Source organism: Astatotilapia calliptera, chromosome 9 (assembly GCF_900246225.1).
Source record: "Astatotilapia calliptera chromosome 9, fAstCal1.2, whole genome shotgun sequence".
Lineage (NCBI taxonomy): Eukaryota > Metazoa > Chordata > Actinopteri > Cichliformes > Cichlidae > Astatotilapia > Astatotilapia calliptera.
Window position 1 is genome coordinate 1,770,781 of NC_039310.1, and position 19,651 is coordinate 1,790,431.

Below are 19,651 nucleotides of genomic sequence, written 5' to 3' on the forward strand. Positions count from 1 at the left end.
AAAAGTACACTCAAGTCATAAACCGACTTGGTCAAGAGTTTGAGAACAGGTTTTGTGACCTTGATCAGCTTGAGCCATGTGTCTCATTTGTTTCCAATCCTTTCATGAATGTGGACACAACATGCATTGCTGAGCAACTAAGTTCAATGTTCAGCTTGGATGCTGGACAGGTGGAAATCGAAATTGTAACATTACAAAATGATGTCCACCTCAAAGCCTATCTGGGTGCACCAAACTTTTGGTGCCTTGTTGACACAGAAAAGTACAGTGGTGTGTGCACAGCAGCTATGAAGGTTGCCAGCCTGTTTGGTTCAACCTATCTTTCTGAATCAGCCTTTTCTGACATGAACTTCATCAAGAACAAACACAGAACACGCCTCTCCGATGCACATCTGCAAGACTCAGAGTTGCAGTGTCAAGTTATACCCCAGATTACAACACACTGGTGAACAGCATGCAATGCCAGGTTTCCCACTAACAGACAAAGAAAGCCATATTAGATGTTCTCAGTGGCAACATTACAGTGTCATGTCAAAGTTGAATTTAATTATTGAAAAACAAATGTGTTTGTTAAGTGTAACATGTGACAATTTGCTTTAAAATGCTGCCAATTTGGTGAAAAGTTCTGTAAAATTTGAAAGTTGATTTTTTGTATGTTACATACATACAAAAATAATGTATGTAACAGTGCATGATTTGTTAAAATTTGTTAGTGGTAAGTGAAAATGTTGTAGAAGTGATCACTTCAAAATGTAAATACTTGCAGAGATATATAGAAATAAAGCGTTGCATATTGATATTTATGTTTCCTACCTTGTTTCCTAATTGCATTCTTTATAATTATGGTGAAAAATAATTAACATAATTAGTGTCCGTACATAGATGAATATCATTAATTATTAATGATAACACATAATTAAGTTAAACTGAGGAAATTTGTTATTTGAGAAGTGTGTGTCAAACTGGTAGCCCTTCACCTTAATCGGTACCCAAGAAGTAGCTCTCATTTTCAAAAAGGTTGGTGACCCCTGCTTTAGATGTTAAGTTTACTGAAGTGTGCAAGTAAAGCTGCTTAATTCTCTGGATTAGAACATTGTGATTACTCTCAGTGTATTAAACTACTACTACTATTATTATTATTAATAATAAAAAGCACATCAGCATAATTTGAATGTATGAAGGAAATCTGTCGGTGATCTCAGCCCTGAAATTGATCATAAATCAATCTTATAATCTTTTATCTTATAAACTTTTAATGGCACTTTTATTAACGTGGTGCTTTCCACGTCCCACAAAGCAACGAAGCATGTGCTGCTGCAACACTGCTTAAAACAGAAAAGGATTCCTCAAAGACAGACAGCTGACCTGCTGTCCATTTATTGACCAGCCCGTCAGCACTGCACTGTAAACATGGGAATATAACCCAGACTAGTAGCTGTTCAGTTCAGTAGCTGCTACGTATACATACACAAACATACACAAGAAACATGTTTTAATGCAGTAGAACTTGTATCATAGGATCTTTAATCTATAAATACACAGTAGAATGTACAGGCTGCAGAATATGTAAGAAATATACGATCAGCAGTAAGATCCAGTCATTTGGTGACTGAGCACTACAGAGCACTGTGTTTATCAGCAGGGACTTTTTCCACTCATCCATCCGTCCACCCAGAATCCTCCATCTATCACCCAGCTGGCTTTTAGCGAGGTGCTCCTTGGTGCTTTGGACTTCACACTGTTCTCTCTGCGGTGCGTTCGCAGACGCGTCCAACAGACTCGCTCAGCGTCGGGACAGATCGCCTCCTGCGGAGAAAGGAAACAGTGAGCCGGTGTCGCATCTTCACCGCTACTCCGTCAAAGAACTGAACACGTTCAGCAAACAGAAAACTGCTTCCTGTACAGGATGACAGATTGAGACCCAGTGTGTGCAAAGACTTCTGGCTCAATTCTGAAATGAGCCTGATGAAACTGAACTCTATTAAAACAGGTGCAATGTAGATGCAGATGTGTAGAAATGATGTTATATGGATTCATAGGCGCGCGTCTGTGCGTGTGTGTTATCAAAGATTGATCGCACCAACGGCCATCAGATGTAATGTCCACGGAGGAGCAGCACTGGGGGTGGGGTTCTACGTCGTATGTGGCTCCATCCAATTAACTGAGGCGATCAGCCATGCTGATGAATGGATTACAGCATAATTGCTTCAGAGGTGGGACCCTTCATTAAATCATTTATGACGGGCAAAGGTGAGCATATGTTTGTGTGTGTAAATCTGCAGGAATGCTCGTGTCAGTGACCACACGCTTGTGGTTCAGCCTGGTGGTAATAAAAACAACTGTGACATGAAGGCTGAGTCTTTGAATTGGATATGTTCTTCCCATTTCCAGCCCTGTACTTTCATTCTTGGACTTTTGCTTTCTGATTGGCTGCTTGCTGCAAACAGAAGGTTAGAGCAGCACTTTCACTTTGGCTCTGTTTCTGTTTCATTCCACAGCAGTGCATGCTCCTCACTGAACAAGAGTGAGGTGGTTTCTTAAAATGTACAATGTGCACACACACAGTGAGAGAGAAATAACAGCAGACCCGTCTAATAAGTGTTTTCATGTAAATAATAGTTTGTTTTGTGTTTTTTCCACAGACAAACACATTTTTCTACGCCACAGATTTAACACACAAGTATAAATGCTCTCTCAGATGAACTACCAAACACAACACATTGCACCGTTTCATTATTTATTTACCAAAAGCTGAGCCAAAAAACAAAGTCCACCCTCTCTAAAGCCTTCAAGAGGGTTAGAAGCAGCCAAGAGATCGAATGCACAGTCAGGTGAAAACATCAACAACTGTTGCTGCCCATCAATCTGGGAAGGGTTCAAGCCCATTTCCAAACAGTTTGAAGTCTTATTCTACAGTGTGAAAGACTATCCAGAAGTGGACGTCCCAGCAAATTCACTCCAAGGTCTCAGCGTGCAATGCTCAGAGGAACTGCAGCAAACACAAGAGTTCATCCCGGCAAGAGTTAGCATGCTCAGCTTTAAAATTCACCACATTATAAAAAAAGGCTGAACAAGTACGACTTTTTTTGGAAGGAAAAAATAAGATGAAGGAATACAACAACGTCCTTTGGACAGACAACACCAAAGCAGAGATGTTTGACCATAAACCAGCATATCAGCACAAACAGCCCTAATCAGCTGCCAAGTGTAGCGATGATTTGGAGTTACAGCCATAGGTCCTGGGTTTCTAGCAGCCTAGCAGCAACACCTCTGTATACCAAAGTATTCTAGAGAACATGAAGCCATCAGCCTGACACCTGAAGTGTGACTGAAACTGGGTCCTACAACAAGACAAAGGTCCCAAGCACAGCTGCAAGTGTTCAACAGAATGGCTAAAAAAGAACAGGATCGAGGCGCTGCAACGGCCCAGTCACAGTCCAGACCTCAGCCTAATTGAAATGCTGTAGCGGGACCACAGGAGAAGTTTCTATAAATAAATGCATGCCTGCAAAGCTCAGTGAGCTGAAGCATGTAAGGAACAGTGGGCCAATGATGTGAGAGGCTGATAAACAAACAGCAAATGATTACAACAAAGTATTATTGCTGAAGGTGTTCTACAAGCTACTGAATCACGAGATCACCTCCCCTGCCCCGTAAGCTGGAGAGGAAAACATGGACGACTGACAGCTGTTCTGCTTTCAGAGCGATCGTCCCGATGCAGCTTTCTGCCTTGTTTTAATATTAGATACCAAGTCTGATGCTGAGAGGAGGCTAAAGGACAAATGGACACAGACGGTCGTCACAGAGAAACTGCAGCCCGGCTGATAACCTGAAGCCACAGACGGACGTCACTGTTGTTGAAGACACTGATCATTAAGACACCAAGAATCAAACTACAGGATTATTAAAGTTTCCACTGTGGGTGTGCCAAGTAACAAAATCTGTTATGTCATTCATGGAGGTAACACCTGCTCTCCACGTTAACAGGTTTCCACACCACTGATGATAGCAAAAGTGACATCACTGATAGAGGGTGTGTCCCAAACTCGCCATGAGCCTAAAGCTCCACCTAACGACGAGTCTGATCCAGAAACGCAGGGGAGCTGCTTCAACTGTGACATCTTCACAGGCACCCAGTCTTTACTTTTCAAAGCTGCCTTGAGTTTGATTACAGAACAAGAACTCCTCAAGGACAAACGTGAAACTCTTAGTTGCATTCAAAGTAAATTATTTGCACGGAGCAGTAACTGCTGCTAGTTTCTGACATGCAGTAAGTTTGGTTGTAGACTTCAGACTGTTTAGATTCATCCAAGTCTGTTCGAATGAGTCCAATAAATATTTACAGACAGAAATCATCTCTGTGGCAGCGGGTGTGCTTTTAGCTCAGCTGTAGGGGGAGAGGTGGAGCTGAGCTCAGATAGCAGTGCCAGGTGGAGTTGATTGGCACAGCAGCCACTCTCCCGCCACAGAGGAGACCCCGCCCCCCCGCCCCGCCCAGCACGCTACTCAATCATTCAAATTTAGTTCTTATTCGACTCTGATCAACAAATTTGTCGTGAATTGTGTCACTAAGATGAGTGATACGTTTAAGGCGTTCCTCAACCCTTATGCCATAGCAAAGGCCATATCGCCATGACAACCATGCTGGTCATTTATATGCTCAATTCTCTGGCAGTCATGAGATCCTAGTTCATAGCTTTCATTTCAAGTTTCTTTGCAGGATGAAGTCAGAGCGGAGAGGACGATGTTTTCTCGTAGTGACCCAGCTCAGCCTGATATTCTACCTGTTTCTTTCTCAGGCCTGGTTAAATTAGTCGACCTGATGAAACAACATTTTATTACCTGCATCTTTTTAAAAATAGCTTTTCCTTTTTGGCACATTTTTAAGGACATATGACATCACAGCTATGCAGATGACATTCAGTTATAGATCTCCTCTAAGCCCTGCGTTGTTTTAAGCTGCAGGTCTTTTAAAACCTGGAAGGCTGACCACCTTGTTTAACTTCATGAGGAGGAAAGAGACGTCCTCCTTTGTACCCCTGATAGATTTCTGTGAACTCCTGGTCCCCATATTTCTGAACCTTGGGGCAGCTTTTGACTCACTTTGGATGATCAGGTTAAATCTCTGTTTCGATCTTGCTCTTTTATTCACTTAAGACACCAGGCCAACCTGAGCTCTGTTGTGTCCTGCTGTGAATTAGAAGCTTATTTCATCTCTTCTCAAAATAACCTCCTTCAAACAAAGTGTTCAAAATGCAACTGCAAAGTACTCGTGTCTCACTCACTTTAAGATTCTGGTTGTGACTGTTGGAGCAGCAGCAAACGTGTCCATGCAAACACCCCTGCAGGTTCCTGAGGTCTAACGATCAGGTTGTGTGCTTCACACAAGGCTGAGAACTAAAGGAGACAGAGCTACTGGCCCTCCAGCTGTGTCTTCATTAGTTGTTCTTTGTAAGTTGATATCTTGAACTGTATAAATAGAAATGTACTTATATGAAAAACTTGCTTTAACCTTTTAGGAGCTGCAGCCGTCTTCATACATGCTCCCATATTTTCAAAGGCTCAAAAGTAATTGCACAATTAACTGCCAAGCAGTTCCAAGTGAGGCCTGATCTCTCCTCACTCTGTGACAAATTAGGCAGAGAGACCTGTTAGTGACTCTCGTGGCTGTATATAAGCAATAGGTCTAACCTAAACCTATTTCCTCATTACATCATGGCAAATTAAGTAGATGAAAGGTCAGCGGCTGCTTCCAGGATTGAGTTTGCATTTGGTGGCTGTGCTTGGGAGCTCACCATTACACTGAAAGCAACAACCCAGGTCTAATCAGAGAGATCGGAACATTTGGTACATTTTTATAAAGCAGGAATGCAGCAGTCAGCTCTGCAACACCCAAATTCCTGGAAGATCACAAAAGACAACTGAATTCTTCCCTTCATAATATCTATCCAAGAAGATGCATCATTGCTACAGTGTTCTGTCAAGACGCAACTTCATGAATGAAGTACAGACGCAAAACGCTGATAACGCCCGAGGACAGAAAGACCGGATAAGACTTTCCTAGAAAACATCGAAGAAAGCCTGCCAAGTTCTGGAAGTTTCTTTTAGGAATATGAACTTGTAGCAGAGAAGAGTCTGTCAAACACAGTGGAGTGTTATCACAGCCAGTGGAAGTGGGTCAAGGGTGTTTATTCATGACTAGGTGTTGGTAGAAGTAGCAGGAGGAATTCTGAAGTATCGACAGCTTTACTTTCTGCTCACAGCGAATCAAAGGCTGTGAAACTGGTAGGACAGAGCCTGGCAGTAAAGACACAGCAAAGCAACGGCTCCTGAAGGTAAAGACATTTTCTCGGACGGCCACAACAGCCTTTAGTGGGCAGAAAGAGCCACAAAGACACAGCAACTAACAGTGGATCCAGTGAAGAAGAAAGTCCATCGGCTTTACGGTTCAAGCACTACATGCCTGTAAAAGAGTTTCATTTAAGAATGAACAACAAGGGAAATTTAATAAATCTTAAATGTAAGGAATATTTTTCAAAAATCTCTTGAAATAAAGCTGAAAGTCTGTCATTTATTAAATCTTGATTGCTTCCACTGGTTGGTGGTGTTTACAGGAGACATCTGAAAATGACTGCATGACTGTCCTGATGTGTATAAGCCTGGATGATTGGATGAAACTCTGACTTGAGGAGGCCGGTGTGCACTCGTGCCTGTATGAAAAGTTTTGCATATATTTAAATCTCACACTGATATGAGAAATGGACATGCAAATCCATCAGCCCCATTATGCCTCACCTTGGCAGCTAGTGCACTCGCAGCTGTGTATGACTGGCAGGACAACCGGCTCGCTCTCTCCACTCTCACACTGCAGGCTGAGGAAGCGCACCGGGGTGTTCGGGTCCAGGCGGTAGCTGCAGCACTCACACACCGACTGGAGATACGGCTCCTACGTGGAGAGAGTAAAAAGAAGAGAGAGGGTAACTAAATGTTGGGGGCAGAAAGAGAAATAAGAGCCAAGAGGGTGACTTGGATACGATGAGGGCAAACTGAAATCAGAGCAGGGGACGGTTTTATGAGGAGATCAGGGAAATAATAGGAAGTAGAAAGTGAAACAATCAGAAAAGAAAGTTTAAATGAGGGGAAAGAGTAGGACAGATAAGGAAGGGCAGATGCCTCCCTCTATTCTATGTGATGGAAGATTACAGTGTAAGAACTACAGCATATTAAGGACAAAAAATGAACTAAAGCCTTTAAATGTTTCTGCATAAATAAGAGTAGCAAAGAAAAGCAAACCCAGTTAAACGTATGACCCGTGTGCTGAGGTGAGTCTCTTTCTGCTTCACTTCCTGTGAGCCCACAGACAGACGCACTAACATTTGACTTTGCTGCTGTCATTCAGTCCTCATCGCTCCATCAATAAAGGTGAGCTGTTGTGACGGCGATGAAAAGCCCAAATCTTGGCCCTACCATGACCGTGTGTGACTGATGGGATGTGGTTCCAGTGCTGTAATGCATGTTTCTTTTCTCCACACATCACTCTTAGCATCTAAACCAAAGGTTTTCTTTAAGACATTTCCACAGAGCATTATTCACAGAGACCTCTGCCTCATCTGTGTGCTCTGCAAACAGCAGATGGGCAGCACAGCTTTTCTGCTTGTATCTCTGCCACGTGCATTCGCGAACATGAACATTTGACACTGTGAGGCAGGTCTAAGCTTAGCTTCTTATTTTGTAAACTCCTGCATCCCTGTTTGCTGCTGGGCTGATCTGTGGTGCTCGACCATGCTGAGGAGGCTAACAGCATTCTTTAATTTCCTTGCTTTGCAGACAGTCTGTCTGACTGTGAACGGGTTGAGTTCAAAGTCTTTACAGATGGTTTTGTACCCTCTCCCAGTCTCCTCAGCATCTACATCTATCGTCCTTCCTGAAACATGCAGGAGTTAAATTATGGAACAGTCTAACAGAAGAAATAAAAGACAGTCAAAACATAAAACAGTTTAAAGTAAAATATAAAAACCTCATTTTAAATAAGTATAAGAATGAAGAAAACGGGGTTAACCCAGGACGGTAATGTTGCTGGTAATGGTGTTGCGGTTCTTTTTTGTTTTTTTGTTTGTTTTGGTTTGTTGTTTTTCCATAACTTGTGTATCTGCAAATATACACATTCTGTATTTTTCATATGAAAGAAACTATACTGTGGTGGGGCTTGCTAATTTCTTGTTTTTGATTTATGTATGTTATGTTTTGTTTTACTTCATATGTTTCATATGTTGTTTGTTTAATTTAAGACAAAAAAAAAATTAAATGAATGAGAGGTAAAACTTGAGGGGGTAGGGACAAATAAGTAAATACTTCAGCCTACTCCTTTTCAAACAAATAATGGAATGATATTTTGTAATGATTGTGAAGGCACATGTTTGAAATGTTTGAAATAAAAATGAACTGAACTGAACTGAACATGCTGTGAAGAACAGACTTTGACAGACCCCTGATCTTTACGTAAAACAGGGTGTCCATGGACTCCTGACTGAGGGCTTTAAAAAGAGCATTTATACTGATTACAAGTCAGATTTTTAGTTCTCCAACAGTTCCAAAGGAAGATCTCATTCAGCTGCTACATGCACCACAATGTTTCTTCGTTGGATCCGTGCTTACTCTCCCTGTCATTTAATACACTGTGTTCATTATCGCCTAATCAGAATGAAGAAAGAGCTGAGCGATGCTAAGATGTCTGTGATACACAGAAACTGTTATCTCGTGGTTGATCTCTGCATAACAAGCCAGTGTAGTTATAACATGGCTTAATACTGTAAGCAATGTGAAATGTATAATAATAATAACAAGAGCAAGAAAGATATGTTTTACTTCTTTACGTCTTTTTAAGGTGGCTTACATGACAAACTCAACTGATAACAAATAACAGAGTCAACAAAGATACATGCAAAAATCCTGAAATTTGAGAATAATCGAGCCTCGTTTGTAACTCAGTGAAAGAAGGTCGCCTTTGGAAGCTGTGTTCATGCATCCAATTAATGCAGACAAAGCCTGAAGGAGACTGTGGAAAAGTACAGAGGACGGTAGCAACGCATGATACATAAAAGGGGAAGGAGGTAAGAAAAGTTCCTCTGAAAAATAGTTATTAGTACTTCTCACACACTTTGAAAAGTCTACAGTGTGTGTGTGTGTGTGTGTGTGTGTGTGTGTGTGTGTGTGTGTGTGTGTGTGTGTGTGTGTGTGTGTGTGTGTGTGTGTGTGTGTCCGATAAGTCAGCCGGTGATGGGAAACTTGATCACTGTAATGAATTTCTGCTTCTTCCAGTCGTGCTAATCAATGACACGGGGACTTCACAGGGTTGCCTAGTCATCGGTTACCATCCCCGGTTGCCACAGTAACGGGAGGTAATGACACATTTGGCCGAGCTGATGTTTATTTTTACTGATCTCCCAGCATGACTGACTCTATTTTTACAGTGGAGACGCATAGATGCCAAGGAAGAACAAAGTCACCATGGTGATGAGGTGATAAGCCTGCTGTCTTACAAGGATGAAAAAGACAGAAAACCAAGAATGAAAATCAAAGAAGAAGAAAAGATAGAATCCCTCTACCCCTGCACGAGATTCAACACATCCATCTACTGTATTTACACCCTGATACTTCACATATTATATCTTGTATTTCTGTTTGCCTGCCTTCAAGTCATCAACTGTATGTTTATCTTTAAGCACAGATGTCAAATGCTCAGCTCAGGATGCCATAATTAAAGACAATTCTCTCGCATCAGTAGAAAAAACAAAATAGACAATGAGATGATCTCATTTGCTAAAGATGATACCCTGAATCATGATTTTATTAATAGTTTTTGGGATTTTCTCGCCCTATGACAGCTGGGATAGGCTCCAGCGCCCCCCGCGACCCTGAAAAGGATAAGCGGAAGTGAATGGATGGATGGATGGATGGATTTAAAGGGACTTAAAGGGCAGATGCATAAACTGTACATAAAAGATGGCAATAACTGGTTGCTCTTAAAAGTAAAGCCATTAACCTTAAACCCTCATGCTTTGTAATGGCCTCCAGGGGGTGATTCCCCTGGTTGATGAAAACATGGGAAGTAATGAAGTACAAATACTTTGTTACTGTATCCCAAAAGGCTGATTCTCTCAGCTGACTGCAGGTTTCCCCAACCTTATAAACAGTCTTCGATCAGTAGTTGTTGATCAATAGTCAATGCAATTTGCATATTAATACAATTATAAATGAATTGGGTTGCACAATGCACAAAGAGCAGCAGGTCAGCTGATCACAGCCTGTACACTAAGAAAATCTTCCCCCACCTTCTGAATCCACTTTAACCCCTGACTGTGCACATTTTCCTGTTTAGAGGAAAAGTCGCCCTCTGCAATGTAGCAACAGAAAACAGATTTATGTTTTTTATTTTGCACAAAAATAGAAATGTCCTCCAAAGAGCTACTCTTACTTTCTTACTTTGAGTACATTTCAGTCTCTACATTTCAGAGTCTCTACTATCTGTGGATGCTAGCTGACCCCATGCAAACTAGTTATCCTGCACAGGAAGGGTGAATAAGAACACTCTTTACAAATATTGTCAGTCAGGAAAGTAAAGTTCAGAGGCTGTTTCAGGTGTTTCACCTGTTTCATGTGTTTCGGCTGTTTCAGGTGTTTCAGGTGTTTCAGGTGTTTCAGCTGTTTCAGCTTTTTCAGCTGTTTCAGCTTTTTCAGGTGTTTCAGGTCTTTCAGCTGTTTCAGCTGTTTCATGTGTTTCAGCTGTTTCATGTGTTTCAGCTGTTTCAGGTCTTTCAGGTCTTTCAGCTGTTTCATGTGTTTCAGGTGTTTCAGCTGTTTCATGTGTTTCAGCTGTTTCAGCTGTTTCAGGTTTTTCGGCTGTTTCAGCTGTTTCAGGAGTTTCAGGTGTTTCAGCTGTTTCAGGTGTTTCGGCTGTTTCAGGAGTTTCATGTGTTTCAGCTGTTTCATGTGTTTCAGCTGTTTCATGTGTTTCAGCTGTTTCATGTGTTTCAGGAGTTTCAGGTGTTTCAGCTGTTTCATGTGTTTCAGCTGTTTCATGTGTTTCAGGTTTTTCGGCTGTTTCAGCTGTTTCAGGTGTTTCAGCTGTTTCAGGAGTTTCAGGAGTTTCAGCTGTTTCATGTGTTTCAGGTGTTTCAGCTGTTTCAGGTGTTTCATGTGTTTCAGGTGTTTCAGGTGTTTCAGCTGTTTCGGCTGTTTCAGCTGTTTCGGCTGTTTCAGCTGTTTCATGTGTTTCACCTGTTTCACCTGTTTCACCTGTTTCAGCTGTTTCAGGTGTTTCAGCTGTTTCAGCTTTTTCAGCTGTTTCGGCTGTTTCAGTTGTTTGAGGTGTTTCAGGTGTTTCAGCTTTTTCAGCTGTTTCGGCTGTTTCGGCTGTTTCGGCTGTTTCAGTTGTTTCAGGTGTTTCACCTGTTTCAGGTGTTTCAGGTGTTTCACCTGTTTCAGCTGTTTCAGCTGTTTCAGCTGTTTCAGGTGTTTCAGCTGTTTCAGGTGTTTCAGCTGTTTCAGCTGTTTCAGGTGTTTCAGCTGTTTCAGGTGTTTCAGCTGTTTCAGCTTTTTCAGCTGTTTCGGCTGTTTCGGCTGTTTCAGTTGTTTGAGGTGTTTCAGGTGTTTCAGCTTTTTCAGCTGTTTCGGCTGTTTCGGCTGTTTCAGTTGTTTCAGGTGTTTCACCTGTTTCAGGTGTTTCAGGTGTTTCACCTGTTTCAGCTGTTTCAGCTGTTTCAGCTGTTTCGGCTGTTTCATGTGTTTCAGCTGTTTCAGGTGTTTCAGCTGTTTCAGCTGTTTCAGGTGTTTCAGCTTTTTCAGGTGTTTCAGCTGTTTCATGTGTTTCAGGTGTTTCAGCTGTTTCAGCTGTTTCAGGTTTTTCGGCTGTTTCAGGTGTTTCAGCTGTTTCAGCTGTTTCAGCTGTTTCAGCTGTTTCAGGTGTTTCAGGTGTTTCAGCTGTTTCACCTGTTTCAGCTGTTTCAGCTGTTTCAGGTGTTTCAGCTGTTTCAGCTGTTTCAGCTGTTTCGGCTGTTTCAGGTGTTTCAGCTGTTTCACCTGTTTCAGCTGTTTCAGCTGTTTCAGCTGTTTCAGCTGTTTCAGGTGTTTCAGGTGTTTCAGCTGTTTCAGCTGTTTCAGCTGTTTCAGCTGTTTCGGCTGTTTCAGGAGTTTCAGCTGTTTCACCTGTTTCAGCTGTTTCAGCTGTTTCAGGTGTTTCAGCTGTTTCAGGTGTTTCAGCTGTTTCGGCTGTTTCAGGTGTTTCAGCTGTTTCGGCTGTTTCAGGTGTTTCAGCTTTTTCAGGTGTTTCAGCTGTTTCAGCTGTTTCAGGTGTTTCAGCTTTTTCAGGTGTTTCAGCTGTTTCATGTGTTTCAGGTGTTTCAGCTGTTTCAGCTGTTTCAGGTGTTTCAGCTGTTTCAGCTGTTTCAGGTGTTTCACCTATTTCAGGTGTTTCACCTGTTTCAGCTGTTTCAGCTGTTTCAGGTGTTTCACCTGTTTCAGGTGTTTCACCTGTTTCAGCTGTTTCAGGTGTTTCAGCTGTTTCAGCTTTTTCAGCTGTTTCGGCTGTTTCAGTTGTTTGAGGTGTTTCAGGTGTTTCAGCTTTTTCAGGTGTTTCAGCTGTTTCAGCTGTTTCAGGTGTTTCAGCTTTTTCAGGTGTTTCAGCTGTTTCAGCTGTTTCAGGTGTTTCAGCTTTTTCAGCTGTTTCAGCTGTTTCAGCTGTTTCAGGTGTTTCAGCTGTTTCAGCTTTTTCAGGTGTTTCAGCTGTTTCGGCTGTTTCAGCTGTTTCGGCTGTTTCAGCTGTTTCATGTGTTTCACCTGTTTCACCTGTTTCACCTGTTTCAGCTGTTTCAGGTGTTTCAGCTGTTTCAGCTTTTTCAGCTGTTTCGGCTGTTTCAGTTGTTTGAGGTGTTTCAGGTGTTTCAGCTTTTTCAGCTGTTTCGGCTGTTTCGGCTGTTTCGGCTGTTTCAGTTGTTTCAGGTGTTTCACCTGTTTCAGGTGTTTCAGGTGTTTCACCTGTTTCAGCTGTTTCAGCTGTTTCGGCTATTTCAGGTGTTTCAGCTGTTTCAGGTGTTTCAGCTGTTTCAGCTGTTTCAGGTGTTTCAGCTGTTTCAGGTGTTTCAGCTGTTTCAGCTTTTTCAGCTGTTTCGGCTGTTTCGGCTGTTTCAGTTGTTTGAGGTGTTTCAGGTGTTTCAGCTTTTTCAGCTGTTTCGGCTGTTTCGGCTGTTTCAGTTGTTTCAGGTGTTTCACCTGTTTCAGGTGTTTCAGGTGTTTCACCTGTTTCAGCTGTTTCAGCTGTTTCAGCTGTTTCGGCTGTTTCAGGTGTTTCAGCTTTTTCAGGTGTTTCAGCTGTTTCAGCTGTTTCAGGTGTTTCAGCTTTTTCAGGTGTTTCAGCTGTTTCATGTGTTTCAGGTGTTTCAGCTGTTTCAGCTGTTTCAGGTTTTTCGGCTGTTTCAGGTGTTTCAGCTGTTTCAGCTGTTTCAGCTGTTTCAGCTGTTTCAGGTGTTTCAGGTGTTTCAGCTGTTTCAGCTGTTTCAGCTGTTTCAGCTGTTTCAGGTGTTTCAGCTGTTTCAGGTGTTTCAGCTGTTTCAGCTGTTTCAGGTGTTTCAGCTGTTTCACCTGTTTCAGCTGTTTCAGCTGTTTCAGCTGTTTCAGCTGTTTCAGGTGTTTCAGGTGTTTCAGCTGTTTCAGCTGTTTCAGCTGTTTCAGCTGTTTCGGCTGTTTCAGGTGTTTCAGCTGTTTCACCTGTTTCAGCTGTTTCAGCTGTTTCAGGTGTTTCAGCTGTTTCAGGTGCTTCAGCTGTTTCAGGTGTTTCAGGTGTTTCAGGTGTTTCAGCTGTTTCAGGTGTTTCAGCTGTTTCAGGTGTTTCAGCTGTTTCAGCTGTTTCAGGTGTTTCAGCTGTTTCAGGTGTTTCAGCTGTTTCATGTGTTTCAGGTGTTTCAGCTGTTTCAGCTGTTTCAGGTGTTTCAGCTGTTTCAGCTGTTTCAGGTGTTTCACCTATTTCAGGTGTTTCAGCTGTTTCAGCTGTTTCAGCTGTTTCAGGTGTTTCACCTGTTTCAGGTGTTTCACCTGTTTCAGCTGTTTCAGGTGTTTCAGCTGTTTCAGCTTTTTCAGCTGTTTCGGCTGTTTCAGTTGTTTGAGGTGTTTCAGGTGTTTCAGCTTTTTCAGGTGTTTCAGCTGTTTCAGCTGTTTCAGGTGTTTCAGCTTTTTCAGGTGTTTCAGCTGTTTCAGCTGTTTCAGGTGTTTCAGCTTTTTCAGCTGTTTCAGCTGTTTCAGCTGTTTCAGGAGTCAGTGAAACAAAACCTGCTGAAATCAAATCGGGTGGCAATTGGGCTGAATGTGGTAGAAACTCCATGTCTGAGGCTTTGGAGTCCAGCAGTGTCAGAAAAACAGTGAGATTTGTGTGTGAGGATATAAAGAAGTCACAAGACGGCGAAGATATTGTACCAAGAAGGGAAAAAAAGAGTTTGGAAGTCTGCAGGAGAGTGAGAGAGACACCAGGACTAAACACTAAAGACGCCGTGAAGTTTGGGTGTCACCTCTGCCCGGCTGAAAACTCCATTCACTTAGAATGGTTTAAAATGGCATCTTTGATGACTTGATGATAATGACTCAACACGAATGAGTGCACATGCCATGTTTTACAATTTGCAAAATAAATCACCGAAAAGCCTTTTTACAAAAGACCTTTTGAGTGTTAGTCCCTTTTGTCTTAGTATGCTACCAGTTACTACTTCTCAAAATTGTCTGCAGGTGTTCAGAGAGTAACATCCCGTGTGTGCGTGCATGTGTGTGGCTGTACCTCCAGGATGACATCAGTCCTGGACAGGCAGCGTCCCCTGCAGAAGCTGACCTCCACATTGTCAAGTCGACAGTCTCCCTTGGTGATGTTGCGGACCTGCACATAGCGATGACACTCTTGCACAGGCTCACCTTGTGCAAACGCAGAGAGGAAAAGAGATACACTTAGGACAGAGCAAAGGAGGGGAGAATATAATAAACCAGAAGCACTACTTTATAGACGATATTGTCTTTGCATTTGCATGAAATAACGGCAAAAAATGACAAAAAGGAGGAGACAGAGCAGAAAGCTCATTGCAGAAGGCAGGGTGACATTGCCGTGAAATTTCCTCCACTGGGACAGAGATTAAAGCCCCAGTCTAGGTTAAGTAATGTAATCTCCCACTAATTGGGGGCTGAGGCACTTCCCTTGTAGCCTCCTCTAAACTGAACTGAAGAACATTCAAATCCATTTAAGTGGTCTGGAAGCCATGATACTGGAACGAATGACTTGCTCAGGAATAGATTGTTTTGCAAAAAGCAGCGTTTTAATCGCTCCTTTTGTTTCGCATTATCATACGTGGGAAAGCCTTACTCTGTGGATCCGCTGATAGTTTTAAATGACTAATATTATGGAATCTGATGGTCAGAAGTTTGGGAGTAAGGTCCAAGAATGTTGACTGATGGTATTTGGGATGCGTTTTTGTGCCATGTGTATGCAGTACCAACCTGGAAACTGCTTTCTACACACGGGGCAGCAGCTGCCTGGTTCTTCCACCTTCACCTCCCCCTGAGAGAATCATGCAAACAGAATCATGCAACATTTATGGACGGCTTATATTTGTCATGTCTAAGAGTGTTTCATTGGCAAGTTAGAGCAGGCATTTCATCAAAAGTGCGAGTACACATATGCATGTGCATATCCAGAAAAACATTAGCACAAGCTAACTGAGCATCAACCCCATATGAAAGTGAAGGGTGACTCTTAATTTACATCTTCTGGTATCTTCACATTCATAATGCTTTCATAATAGCTGTCTAATAACCGTTTAAGGTTAAGGGCAGGCCCAGCTTAATTGAATTATGTGAGAAACAACTAATTCAAAGTCTGAGTCTGAGATAATGTAACTCCTGCAAACATGAGAGTAGCTTCACCCAGAGCACATGTAACAGTCCTGAAAGGGTCTGGAGAAGGTTCTCGACCTTCACCCGACCTACCTACTGGTTTGGTGGTGCGTCAGTGATGGTCTGGTGCCGATCTGGGAGGAGACCCCCCAGGACACCATCCCGGAGAATGCATGCAAATATGTGTGGGCCAAACAATCACCCAGTGTGATGCCCTGTTGCTCCTAATAAGTTGTCCACTCCATACCAGTATAGAAACCCAGCATGATTTTTCCCCCCATTGAGATCTGATGTGTTTTCAAAACGTTCATTAATGTTTTTGAGCACGAGCACCAATAACTCATCATTACTATAACTGGGCCCTCAAACCAACATCAGGCTTCAAAACACAGAAACCAGTGGCATGAGTTTGAATGTGTCCGTTCTTTGTATGCAGTCTGTGGTTCTCACACAGCACAAAGTGAAATTCAAACGACAAACAAGTACCAAGAGTTTCATGGCCACTTGAGGCTGGTTCCAAAAGTGAGTTTGTCTTTGTAGACTCGTGTTTAAATGTCTAACGTCACAAAAATAAACATATATACCACATGGAACATTTTACAGTTTATCTAGAGATAGTTCTGCCCTACATAAAAACTGTGAAGAGATGAAACTCAAGGTGTAATTACATGAACCCACTGGGAGGGTCTTTTTACCAAACGAGTGATGCAGAGAGACGGATGAGGAGGCAGAAAATGACATAGAGCCAGGCAGGCAGAATGGAAAAGGGACAGGAATAAGAAAATGACACATGAAGACCAAAAATAGCACATGAAAGAAACTGTGACGTAAGGACACACAGGACACAGAGGGAATAAAGAGAAACCCAGAACAGAGAAAAGCAAGGTGTCCTGTGATGTCCCTGCCTGAGAATAGCTGCTGTTAGCATGCAGAGTCACACACAGATCCATCTATAGCATCACTCTAGTGCGACACACACACACACACACCTCTTGACTGTTCACCTCAAGGAGTGTTCCTTCCACTCGGCACTGCTGCCAGCCTTCCCTCAGGGCTCCCCCAGGGATGAAGGAGCCTACTCACTTAAAAGGGTGAGAGGTCATGAAGACGACTATTGTAAGTTGTGTGTGTGCGTGTGTGTGTCACAGGGGATGGAAACAGGTAGGAATGGGTATTCCTGTTTATTTCAGGGAAAATGATCCGAGCATCAAAGCGTGTTGTTTACAGGCTGTTGGGGGAATCGTAGCGCCTTTAATTGGTGTAAACGATCAGCGTTTGAGAGGAAGGCATCCTAACAGCTTTGACATTATAACAAAGCCCTCAATACATTGCCTTAAAAAGATAGATGCGCTCCCAGCAGAGCCACGTGCAGATTTCAATTTTAAACAGTGACATGTTTAACTGTAAGCTCGTAAACAGCAAAGCACACCGACAGTCACCCACTGTCAGCCTGCCAGCAGAGGGAACGCAGGGCATTAAACGACCTTTCCATATTGTTTTGGATAAGGAGCGCTTTCACTGAGCCATCACGTGGTCAGCAGTTACACAACCGAGCCCCTCCAGAGACAGAGTGCACTACACTAAAGAACTGCTGCACCACAGGTGGAGCACTGGGAGGACCGTGGACTTTGTGGAGCTTGCTGTGCAATCAGCCTCTCTCTTCAGGTTGTGGTTGTCAGCTGAATTTATTTTTACACTGGCCTTTACACTGCGCTGCTGTGCTAAAGATATAATTCAGCGCAGTGTGTCAAGGATGAGACAGCTAACTTTCCTACTGCAGCTCATCTGAACTTCTCCACAGTGGTGAGACGATTTAAAGTGTCTGTTCAGCCCAAATTACACACAGAATATCTTCTCTTATGATAATTTCTTTTACGATCATTATCTTCATGTTTGCAGGTGGTCAGTGAAAAACACACTGGCCTGGACTGGGATGGAGATCTGTCCAGTAGCTCCGCTCTTATTTCAATACTGTTTGATAATATGCTACTACACTGTACATTAACCTTTATTATTAAGTATTTTTGATTTTGAGTTGGCTTTGGACTCTCTGCTCATTCTTTCACATTTATGAAATATTCATAAATGAGTTCTGTATTCTCGGGTGAGGAGTTCAGCCATCCGGGAGGGGCTCAGAGTAGAGCCGCTGCTCCTCCACATTGAAAGGAGCCAGCTGAGGTGAGTTGGGCATCTGACAAGGATGCCTCCTGGGTGCCTCGTGGGTGAGGTTTTCCAGGCATGTCCTACCGGGAGGAGGCTCCGGGACAGACCCAGGACACGCTGGAGAGATTATATCTCTCGGCTGGCCTGGGAACGCCTTGGTGTTCCCCAACAAGCGGGAAGAGGTGGCTGGGGAGGGGGAGGTGTGGACTTCTCTGCTTAGGCTGCTGCCCCCACGACCCGGCCCCAGATAAGCGGAAGAAGATGGATGGATGGATGCAGGCCCGGCCCTAACCAATCTGGCGCCCTAGGCAAGATTTTAGGTGGTGCCCCCCTACATCGGCAGTGTAGTGTATGTACTCACAAGAAACCGAATAGCTTTGTCTTTGACCTTTTTTTTTACTTAAAGAAAGCAAATTCACAATCAGAATAATTAACAAGATAAAAAAATATATGAATAAATAAATGAATACAAAAAATAAAAAATGAATATATGAAATACAATAACACTGCTTGATGCTGCTGCAAAACTGGTGGGTTGTGCTGCTGAGGTGGAGGCAACAGGAAGACCGCTTGATGCTGCTGCATCATGGCTGGGTTGTGCTGCTAAAGCTGCATCACTGGTGGGTTGTGCTGCTGAAGTGGAGGCAGCAGCGGTAGATGTGGTAGATGGCCCAGGGGTGGGATTTAGAAACTTCAACAGTGCATCTGAAGAGAGGAGTATGTGACACCACTGAGTATTAAAGTCTAATAATAAAAACATATGATTCCAGGAATAAAATGAAATGATATAATATAAATGAAAAACCAAAGAGATATATGTATGATGTTAACTGATATGCAAATTAGATTAGATTCAATTTATTGTCATCATTACAGTGAAATGCTGAATAGCAGAATGCAAAGTAACAGTATAATATCATATGAGAATGTTATGTTATGATTATCTTTGACGAATCACAGCAGTGCTCATATTAAAAAACAGCATTCCCTCTCATGTGATATTGCTTAATTAACATTAATGATGTGCACTTTAACAACTAGGCTTACAACTATAATATATACAGGGGTGGAAAAGTGACTATTACCTGCAGGGTAAACGTTAGCTAACCAGAAGGCAATAACAATGTAAACAAAAAACACCTGCTTAAAAGATGAATACAAATGAGGAATGGTGGGAAAGGTGGGAGTACTGTAATTACCTAACGTTACATTATTATTTTCCATAACAATTTAGCCTCCTCCACAATATTAACTGACGTTAAAACAGTTAACTAGCTATTTATTGATTAGCAATTAGCGAATCATGTAACATTAGCTTAATGCTAAAAATTTAGGTTACTATCACATTCAAAATAATTTCATGTAGGCTAACGTTACCTACCTCTGTCTTTTTCTCGTTTCTCCTCCTCTTCTTCTCTCTTTTTTCTTCCCTGGCCACCTGACAGTTTTGGCCGTTTTGACATCTTGTGTTGATTTTTTGATGTGGTGACGTCCAAAAGGAACCATGATACGGGAAGGGAGGGGGCGCACCGTGCGGGGAGGGGGGGGGGGCGTAATGTTGTACCAA

General features: G+C 42.6%; 1 protein-coding gene across 1 annotated transcript in view; it reads right to left on the reverse strand.

Annotated features, from left to right (window-relative positions):
- Positions 1-1,507: 1,507 nt before the first annotated feature.
- Positions 1,508-19,651, reverse strand: part of LOC113029848 (SCO-spondin-like) — a 35,678-nt gene continuing 17,534 nt past the window's right edge. The window contains exons 9-12 of the mRNA XM_026180878.1: positions 15,526-15,586; positions 14,819-14,949; positions 6,796-6,946; positions 1,508-1,806 (exon numbers count right to left, since the gene is read on the reverse strand). Of these exons, the coding sequence (XP_026036663.1) occupies positions 1,784-1,806; positions 6,796-6,946; positions 14,819-14,949; positions 15,526-15,586 (366 nt within the window). The 3' untranslated portion in view covers positions 1,508-1,783. The remainder of the gene's footprint in view (positions 1,807-6,795; positions 6,947-14,818; positions 14,950-15,525; positions 15,587-19,651) is intronic.